Source organism: Mixophyes fleayi, chromosome 3, assembly GCF_038048845.1.
Source record: "Mixophyes fleayi isolate aMixFle1 chromosome 3, aMixFle1.hap1, whole genome shotgun sequence".
Taxonomy (NCBI): Eukaryota; Metazoa; Chordata; class Amphibia; order Anura; family Limnodynastidae; genus Mixophyes; species Mixophyes fleayi.
The window spans coordinates 292,117,374-292,127,785 of NC_134404.1; the positions used below are offsets into that span (position 1 = coordinate 292,117,374).

General features: G+C 38.1%; 1 protein-coding gene across 2 annotated transcripts; it reads right to left on the minus strand.

The window, feature by feature from the left end:
* Nucleotides 1-205: 205 nt before the first annotated feature.
* OVOL2 (ovo like zinc finger 2) lies at nucleotides 206-6,498 on the minus strand. 2 transcript variants are annotated; one of them, XM_075203810.1, is made up of 4 exons: nucleotides 6,137-6,498; nucleotides 4,842-5,014; nucleotides 3,115-3,301; nucleotides 206-789 (listed from the first exon to the last, which is right to left on the minus strand). In XM_075203810.1, exons 1-4 carry the CDS (start codon nucleotides 6,234-6,236, stop codon nucleotides 479-481), a joined length of 771 nt encoding a protein of 256 aa, XP_075059911.1. In that variant the 5' UTR covers nucleotides 6,237-6,498; the 3' UTR covers nucleotides 206-478. The 2 variants fall into 2 exon arrangements, with proteins under 2 accessions (XP_075059911.1, XP_075059909.1); XM_075203808.1 differs by having other exon boundaries at nucleotides 4,842-5,086; nucleotides 6,137-6,495.
* Nucleotides 6,499-10,412: the final 3,914 nt, after the last annotated feature.

A 10,412-nucleotide genomic window follows, 5' to 3' on the forward strand; every position in this document is an offset into this window, starting at 1 on the left:
ATTAATGGAAGAAAATAGAAACGTATTTAAAAAAAAAAAAGACAAAACGTAAATATTACATTTATTAAAAAGGTACCGGCACCCATTCTATATATATAAAAACATAAAAGAATAAAAAAAACTTTGTAGTATACAAAGTATATAATGTCTTTTCACAATAGTTTTTACAGAGGCAAATACATTGGCTATAAATCTATTTTATATAATAATAATAATAATAATAATAATATATACAATTGTACCAGTATCTGGCCCAAACGACTCAGGAACATTGAAATTATTCCACAGTAGAATTTAGCCTTTTGTTTTATAGCTTAAAATCAGTAGCTTTCTGTATGACCAATAAACGCATCTACTAAAAGTCCATTTTATTAAAATGTATAAATCCCTCTGCCTTTGTAAAAGTAATAAAATAAGCAATACAAATATAGAAAGTTCATACACCATGTAAACTCTGTACAAAAGGCCCCATCTCTTCTCATTCCAACTCGTCTTCTGGTTCGGGGCTCCCTTGGAGTACAGATGTAATTTTGTTTTGTAAAAGAGCTGCCAGTTTTTTTGTGGTTTTCTTAAGAAAGGCGCTGCCTGGATGGCCATTGTAAACATGTAAGTATAAATCCTCCTGGGAGGGTCCCGTGTACCCACATTCCTCACAGACAAATAACTTGTCTCTCCTCTGTTTGTACGCGTAGCCTTGCTGCACCCCATGAATTTTTTTGAGATGAGATTCTAGGGAACAGCGCTGGGTAAATGCTTTGTTGCAGATTTCACATTTGTACGGCCGGATTCCTGCAAACAAAGGAACAATTGTAAAATCTATGTTCTATTCACATGACCTTCATTTTAAAGAAAAACTATTGTTTCTTAAAGGATAATAAATCTTGTTTTAACTTTAAGTTATGTCATATAGGACCTCATTTAGAGTCGGACTCAAAGTCCGTGTAAGGAGTGTAGAAGTGGGAGTGTGCCGCAGCTTGGTAGGGTATTATGAGTTGCAAGCAAACCCCAGTTGCATCCCACTCTTAATACCCTATTGAGCTGCGAGCAGTTCCTGCAGCTAGCTAACGCTTGCGCCACCTAATTCCTGCCGCACAGCTTTAGCCCTGTTTTGACGTGTGTTGCGTCTGCGCCTCACTGCGACTAGGATGTATTTACATGGTCACGCCTTCACAATTCTGCGTTCCTCCCATTCTTTTGTAGTGAGCTGCAAGCTGTCGCAAGTGTTATTTGCGTCCAAGATGCAGGCGGATTTGGAGCTTTCTGCACATGCGTGGTAGTGTTTTTTTGGTTAGATGCGCCTAAATCGGAATTTGCGTCCGACTCTAAATGAGGTCCATAGTGTCCATATTGTACTACTGTGATTTTATTTGGTCTCAAAATAAATTAGTCCCAAGCAATATTAATACATTTATTGTTCTTATATTAAAGTCATTTCACACTTGAAAAGGTCTAATGCACATCTTTAAAGCAATATTCACGATCAGAAAGTGCTATAATCCTACTTTCATAAGGGCATGAGTTGATAAACCAGCTTCCTGGATTGCATTGCCAGATTCACATTAATTATAGTGTTGATAGTTATAACTAATGCGTATATTTTACAATGCACATTTATTGTAAATACACATTACACATGTGAACAGGCTCTTAAATTTTGTTTAAAAGATTTTGTTTTAATTAAAGTCAGGAATAAAATGCAAATAGCTGATACAGTATATACAATAAACAGTGGCATGAAGATGAATCCTAATTTTATCAGTCAATTGGAGAATTATTTGCACTTAGTGATGGCTAATTAACTGTGGCGGCTGTAAGCTAAAGTAACCTTTGAAATGCATGTTTGATAATATACTATACTATCAGCACCATGAGCCAACCAAGGCAGTGTATTCAGACCTTGAGCATTTAATACACACCTTGAGCTGCAAGGAATAGCAGATAAAGGAGGGCAAGGGTTGCCCTTCCTCATACAAGGCAGTTGTGTTGTTTGGTCACTTTAACCATTTAACTACTACTGTCCTGTGTGCCAAGGTTTAATATTTGCTGTTGATATTTTTGTAGATTTATGTAATAAATTATTAATTATCAAATATGAAAGATATTGTAGTCTTCTCTGGATGAGAATGGACTAAGTCTTTACTTGCCTTAGCTCAGTGACTTTTCATTACAAAGAAAATATGTTGCTGTGAATTCAGAAATTTAAAATTTAATGTAATAAAAATACAACTTGGGTTTATTCATGGCATTATCTGTGTGGGGTTTGTATTTTCTCCCCGTGTTTGCGTGGGTTTCCTCTGCGTGCTCCGGTTTCCTCCCACATTCCAAAAAAAAAAAAAAAGGGAAGGTTAATTGCCTGCTATTAAATTGCCCTTAGTCTCTCTTTGTCTGTGTGTGTAAATTAGGGGATTTAGATTTTAAGCTCCAATGGGCAGGGGCGGGCTGGGCCAGGGGGCATCTGCCCCCTGGGCCACTCAATCTAACTGCTGTTTGGGCCGACCGCCCTCCCCCGTGGTTGCAAGTGGTGCCGTCCGTATAAACTTAATATTACCAACGGCGCACAGGTGGCCGCATCACGACACTCCATGCGGCCGCGTCACGACACTCCATGCGGCCGCGTCATTGATGACGCGGCGCATCGCGTGTCATGTGATGCGGCCGCATCATTGTTGATGCGGCCGCATCGCATGTCATGTGATGTGGCCACCTGTGCGCCCCCCCGGGCTGAAACTTGCCAGCCTGCCCCTGCCAATGGGGCAGGGACTGATGTGAATGAGTTCTCTGTACAGAGCTGCGGAATTAGTGCCGCTATATAAATAAATAGATGATGATTCAGTCCTAATATTTAGTTATCTGTATCAATGGTCTGAATTTAAATTGCAACAAAATTAATTCTGAAAATACACACATCAAGTTGCTGTCCAATTCTTGAGGAACTACAGGTCTCAGAATGCTGTGACCGCAAGGGAGTGCTTGAACTGGTAGTTCAACAACAACCCTGATTCACAAATAAAGAAATGTTGAATTTAAAGAAAGAAAGAAGGAAAAAAACAACAACCACCTCTTCCACCTGCAGAGGTCAGCAAAGAAACAGTTATAGAGAAAGAACCTGCCTACCTGTGTGAGTCCTCACATGTCTCTTCAGATCAAATGTGTCATTGAATCCTTTGCCACAGAAGGTGCAGAGGTGCCGTTTCACCTGGTTATGACACTTGAGGTGACGATTGAGCATGCGCTGCAAGCGGAACCCTTTACCACAGATGTCACAGCTATAAATCTCCTCGCTGAGTGTTCCAGTGGTGACCTAGGACAATGCACAATACGTGTCAATGTTAGAACGCATACAGAAGTCTGTAACAAAACAATGCGGTCATGCAGAGAATAAACCTATGCGGTGAGATGTCAATCACTTCCCCAGACCTCTCCAAAACAGCGATTTAAAGTCAGATTTCACACATACATATATACAGCGATGTAATGCCACAGTTCGTTCTCTCTCTCTCTCTCTCTCTCTCTCTCTAATGTTAGAAACTGTATTAATGCATTATTTTGCATGCTATGCTTTTATAAAAAAAACAAAAAAAAAACAAGAAAGCTAAAAACGAAATATTAATAAGGAAAAACGTCCATATGTGGGATGTAAGATATGGACACAAATGTTCTATTTTTAGTTAGACTGAACTCGATATGAATATTAAAATAGGATTTATTTATTTTTACTGCACAGTGTATATTTACAATAACCGATCTGGACATTTATTAAGGCAAAAATAATTCAGTCTGATATTATCACTGTAGGCTCGTTTTTTGTTATTAGACATATACATACATGGATCGGATTTACCTCCTCACAATACAAATGTAAAGGGAGTTTTGGTGCACGGAAAACAAATGTATTGAATTCTAATTGTATTGTTATTTAGATGCCTCTAGCCCAGGCATTTTTCAGCCGTATTCATCTCTTGGGAAATAGCACGGAACATCACTGGGAACTCTCAAAATTACCATGTAACGTTTCCTCTTTCATTTACCTGCTCCCTCATCTTTAATTAAAGAAAAAAAATGAGCTGCCACAGTGATCAAAGACTCTGGTGTTGGATCAATGTTAAACTACAAGCTGCAATTCCCCTGAAGAGATGTGCTAGCTGGTTTGTGACGAGAGAACTTGTGTCTGTTTACATAACGTTTTCTATACTTTGTAACTAAACTTTATTCATTTCTAATGTTGACTAGAACAGAACCGAAGCTGCAATTATTGGCTAAATTGTGTTTCCTAAATCACAAAAACTGTCAAACTTTTCCTAGTATTCGAACATAAACATTGATATAAAAAATAAAACAACAAACTAATACTATTTAAAAGTGACAGAAAATCTTGCAACAATAGCTTGTGCTAAAGTGTTTATTTTTATTTTCTGGTAGATTTGTATTTATTGTACAGAAATATTATAAAGAAAACATTTGTTTTGGAAAATCATGTAAATTTATATTTCCAAATTACATTAATCGTTTTCATACAATGGTTCTCATTTTTATGGATACAAATTTCCAACTAAACGGTTTTCGTTTGTAATTGGTTGTTTCAATACCCAAACCTACAAACATGAGTCAATCTATAGGTTTACAAAATGTTCCTGTTAGCACAGGAGTGAGATTGGGGCTAAACAGATTGAGGGGGTTTTATTGTAAGACCAACTATGAACAGTGCAAATGCTACAGAACGCCTGTCTAGCTCCAAAGAAGCTTCTGGGCAATAAAAGCTAACATTATATTATTTTCGTCATAATTGCAGAGGAAGCTTGAATACTTTGGCAATCTGCCCTTGCACACATATTTGCAAATACCTTAATTTTGGATCTGACGGATGATCGCTTAAGGTCCAGAGGTTGTTCTTGTGCATTCTCTTGACTATTGTCTTCTGCTTCAGGAGACCCCACATCTTCACATTGGTCATTACTTTTGGGGGTCGTAGCATTACATATGCTGGAGTCACTACTGACCCTCTCAGGACTGTCCCCTGCAGGGTCACCAATGCTGCTGTTACTCAGACTGTCTTCTGTCACATACTTTAGGATGCAGTCAATACTGTCTGGAGACAAACACAGGGGAGGAGGAGGTGAGCAAAGAACAGATAAGCTACACAAAGAGAGAGAGCATCACCTGCAGGGAACAGTTAGGCAAAGTGTGTTTTTTTTTTTTCTTAAATGAAAGGCAAATATGTAAAGCTGATCCCTTTTTCCCCAGGAGCAACAATCACTCGAGAGGGAGGGGTGGAGGAGGCAGGTGCAGGTTTTCTTTTTCCTCCCATTGCTGTGTTTGAACTGAGGGTGTAACCACAGTGTAAGTCTCTTATTAACAAGTCAATGGCATAAAGCAAACAGCTAGGACGTGGTTTGGAGTTGGAGTGATGGCGTGGAGTTTTCCGTTAGATCGGGAGAGAAGAAAGCCTGATGTGCAAACACAGCACAGATAACAAAGCCTACTACATGCCCGACCCCCAAACCTGCCGAGGCTCACCCCTTTATCCCTAAACAAGTCAGCTTTGTGGTTTAAAACATTATACACGCCAGACCTCTCCTAAATAGAACCCATTGTTTCAAAGACAAACACAAGATCACCTAGCATGGCACCTGCACCAGTTATACAAACATGAAAAGTCCTGGAAACTTTTTTCACTATGTCACCCTGCTCCCAACAGCGTATAATAATGCCTTGTCTGTTACATATGAGTAATTGTCATGCAATAATTATGTCACAGTCATAAACAGTCGACAACAAACACATAGTAACTAAAACGAATATTAAACATTCAGAAGATCATACAAATAATATATTAGATGAAAGCAATCGAATGTACACCACTACCACAGATTATAAAATTAAATATTAATATAGAAGAAATATATAGTAAAATATAAAATAATAAAAAGTAGAGCAAATAAAACAAAGAAAGTCACTTTCTCGATTAGGCAATTTATAGCTATCCAGTTGTTGTGGAACTACAAGTCTCAGCATACCTACAGCTATAATATACCTACAATATGTACTGCGTTACCTGAGCTAGCAGTTGCAGTGACTCAGCGGATGAGTGCGCGTTATAGCAGGGCAGAGGCGTGCTTGAGTGCCCGGTCTAACTCACCTGGAATATAGGTGTCCGCTCTCTCCTCGTCCGGGAGTTCATCCCAGCTGCGGATAGCCGGTGGTGGGGTCCTTCTCTTCACCAAGAAAGCTCTGGGCATGATGATCCAAAGGATTAAAGAGAGTTTCCAGGAAACTTTTCTCCTTCACCTTCCAGCTCCCTCCAAATCTCTATGCTTTACTCCCAGGTGTAATAGCTCCAGTTAGAAATCCTTCTAGGAGGCGAAGTCCAAAGCAGCAGATGTATGAAGAATAACAGACCCAGTGGCTGCTCCGCTAGAAATATCCACACAGGAGCTTTACCAAAAACTTCCGAGAAAGGTGGAATAGAGAAATGCACCAGGAACTGGCGGAGTGAGCATGCGCGCTGCAAATATAACGGTGTCAACAAGCTCTCTTTACCTGTCCGACCGGTTAGTGCAGCTCAGTCCCTGCCCTTCCTCATGTAGCTGAGTGTTTGCAGAAGAATGCAACGTCTGAGAGCAGACAAAGCACAGCCACCAATAGCCCATTCATTGGCCCAAGGCATATACTTCAGTAAGCCCACCCTCCCTAAAATAGTAATTACTGAGTGATGTGCTTATTATCACAATGAAAGTAATGGTGTCAGGTAAAACAAAGTTCGATTGGTAGCAAATACAGTTTTATAAAAGATATATATATGTGAACTATAGTTTTGTAACTAACAATATCTGGAGATAATTCAGAGTTTATTTCTTCATACCCTACCGTTTTACCCATACCAGAAACTTCCCCAGTCTGATCTATATCCATATTTTATTAATATAGATAATTTAAAACACAAATCTATACTTTATAAATACACAATGTAAAAACGATTTACTATATCATGCGTCTAATAAGTATATATTAAATATAGGTAAGAATTAAGTATGTATTAAATAAGATACTTATAATTTATGCTATTTGACTATTAAAATGTAAAAACATGTATACAAATATATATATGTATACACTAATACTCTTTGGTGAAGGACCGTTATCATGATGACCATTGATTTTGCAATGTATATACAATATGTAGTTTGCAATAACATAAAACGTCACAATGTAATATCAAAAGAACCTTTAAACGAGATTAAATGTACGTGAAGTATCAGTGATGGTAATTTAATAAATCGGATCGTCTGTGTTAATAGTTTTATTACTTTTGCAGTCACTAATAGTATTATTATCTCATGCTGGGACACTTACAATGTTGGGTCTTTTAAGCCATTGTTTGAGGACTTCACGCTAAACACCTCTGTGCAGAATAAAGATAATGTTTAGTTGTACACCAACCATCTCCTGCAGCAGGGAACAAAGAGACAGTCACTGGGAACACCATTTTTTTCACTGTATATTTTACTCCCATGATGATCTAATAATCCATCTATACTATAGTAGCTCCATGTGCTTACTTTATCCCTGACAGAGGTGCACCAATACTATGCCATTTCATTTATGTGATTTATGAGAGGTCAAAGTGGGAAAGTATCAGTACTCCTATTATCTGCGTGAGTGACTCTGTAATAACGGTTTGGATAATACAGTAACAGGCACTTTCTTCCTCTATAGAACAGGATTGGACAACACTAAATTAAACAGATGAATGTCTCTCATTCTGTATACACCAGCCCATGCTTTCTTGTATGGCTAAAAGTTACAGAAGTCTATTCTAAATGCAGCAAAAAGAATTATGACCTTGTGCAAACGTTATTGTCGTCCTTCTCTTATTCTTTCCCCTCAGCTGCAGTATAACATCATATAGTCACCGTATGACCTATGGCATTATAGGTCTGTAGCTGTGAATCTGGGCAGTATACTATGGTACAAGCATGGGGTAAATGCCCACAGTTCCTGAGGGCCTACATTGGCAAGCAGTGCCATCTCAGATCTGCAAGACTTTATGTTATGATAGGTTCCAGTCCAGTTCACCCTACCAGGGGTTAGAGCTAGGCTAGAACTTGTAGCTTCAAGAAACCTTCACATGTGTATAGTGCAAGGAAGACATTATAGAAGGAGATCTACATGATGATATCTGAGACACTCACTGAAGTTAGCATAACTAATGACAATTATTTGGTCAGTGCTGATGGGGAAGTTTTACACAAACGTTACTTTTTATTATGATTCATCTTAGATACTTTGTTTTCTGTATATAACGCGGAGCAGCTATTGGCCCAGTGGTTGGAGGAGGTTTCTTCCTGTTTTCTTTACAATGTTTAAAGTATGGAGCTGTATTTGTTCTATGTCATGTTAATCCAGAAAAACACGTTACCTGACTGTATTTAACTGCAAAAATATCAAACAACAAAGCAGTGATCTGTGTGCACATAATTTGCTGTTAAAGTGACGCTTCTTCTATGTTATTAATTCCCGGGGTACCGTTCTTCTATTTTAACAAAAGATTTCTGCTTCACATTCATTTTATCCTCATAAGTAAAGAAAATAACATTGGCGCAATTTTATTGGCACTATACTGCATATTGTGATAAAATACACTGTTTCTCGTTGGTTGTATTATGATAATGTATCTTTTTATTTTATATACCCGCAGGTGACTGTCACTTTTTATATGACTGATTTGCATGGGAATAATATTTAATATATTGAGAATAAATATGATCTGTGCACCACTGTAGCTGTGAACGGTATCTTGTGCTTTGATCAAAAGTTTTTCTTCTTCTGGGCTGTTGGTACATGCAGAGATAGACAAGCGGATTTCCAGCTCTGGTGGAACTATCAGAGCATGCTGGGACTTGTCGTTCCACCAAAGCTGCAGAGACACTAGTGGCCTAAGCGTGCTACAGAGTGCATGCCATAGACACAGTGCTTCTCTGTCTTCTCCCAGGCGAGTCTCTGTCTTGTGAACATGCCTCCAGCATTGGGAGTTAACCGCTTACTAATCTGACACCTCACCTGGTGAAATGTGAGCAGCTAAAGGAATCAAGAGTCCCAGCAAACATGCAAAGCAATAGTCACCGACCTCAGGGGTGACCTTTGGAAGCTGAGCGCTTAACGGATCGTTCTTTCTCCACTTTGGAACACTACTGATTTTCTGGTGATAGCAAAGCCATTTACACAATACAGGCATTCTTTCACGACCTGCTTGTGCCCATAAGATCTCCATTTCTCAACAAATACAGTACATTATTTTGCATAGGCATTGAAAAAACTCAAATACTGATATTTATAGTTTAAATGTGGATTTGTTTGTAATACAAATGTAAATCAAGAGTCTACAACCAAGTGTCCGCTATTGTCTGACCATTTAAACATCAGTTTTCTAAAATAGGAGCCATCAGTTTGTGATAAACTTATGCTACTAAAGCATAAAACAATCATGTTTATTTCAGCTGATACTCACACCTAAATCTACATATGGTTCTGTTGTCATGTGAAAGGGGCTGTCTGTAATTGCTTATTAATTTCAGGGATGTATATCCTGCAGAGACACACTAGGCAGATGCCTAAGGCAGCATTGTTTAAGGGAGCAGCATAAATAAATCTTTTAGGTTTGTTATTTTTTCCAGTGTATTTGATCTTTCCCAAACGTCTATTATTTTGTGTGAAAGAAAAAAACAATTGAGCTGTGTGGGGGAGGATTGACGGACACCAGCACATGTGATGCAAATATCACAATGCTTGGCACAGGGCCCAAAGAAAATACGGTCTTGGCTACAGTGACAGTGTCCTTTTTTATTTATATTAATATTCATCCTCTATCAATATTCAAATGAGTTAGGACATTGACGTAATAAAGTTATGTTTTATTTTTTATGTTAGCTTAGATTTTCTCCTTATATACTCTCTATACCTTCCCAGTGAACTAAGATTATTACAGTGCTTAACGTATCCTTGGCAATATTAAAAGTATGGTGCTATGTAATTGCTTTTTATTTTTCACTACAGAAACAATATCTGTGACAGGCTTTCTCTTTCACGGCACATAAAACATATCTCTTTTGGACCCTCCTCAAACTTCAGACTAATCAACATACAACTTAAATTCTACCCTAGTCCCAATAGCTGTTGTGCAATGTTTATTGCAGTATTTTATTATTGTTTTTTTTAATTATTTTAATAATGTCACTGGATTTATTCACATTTATTGTTGCTACCTGAATTATTATTATCATCATCATTTATTTATATAGCGCAAATCATATTACACAGTGTTATACAGATAGGACCTCATTTAGAGTCGGACGCAAAGTCCGTTTAAGAAGTGTAGGAGTGGGAGTGTGCCGCAGCTTGGTAGGGTATTACGAATG

What these genes read in the sequence shown, in the direction of transcription:
- OVOL2 (XM_075203808.1), bottom strand. Translation starts at nt 6,236, where the DNA reads ATGCCCAGAGCTTTCTTGGTGAAGAGAAGGACCCCACCACCGGCTATC. An exon ending in AGCGGACACCTATATTCCAG is followed by an intron (nt 5,087 to 6,136) that starts GTGAGTTAGACC and finishes GTTTGTCTCCAG; the next exon opens with ACAGTATTGACTGCATCCTA. An exon ending in CCGTCAGATCCAAAATTAAG is followed by an intron (nt 3,302 to 4,841) that starts GTATTTGCAAAT and finishes GCATTGTCCTAG; the next exon opens with GTCACCACTGGAACACTCAG.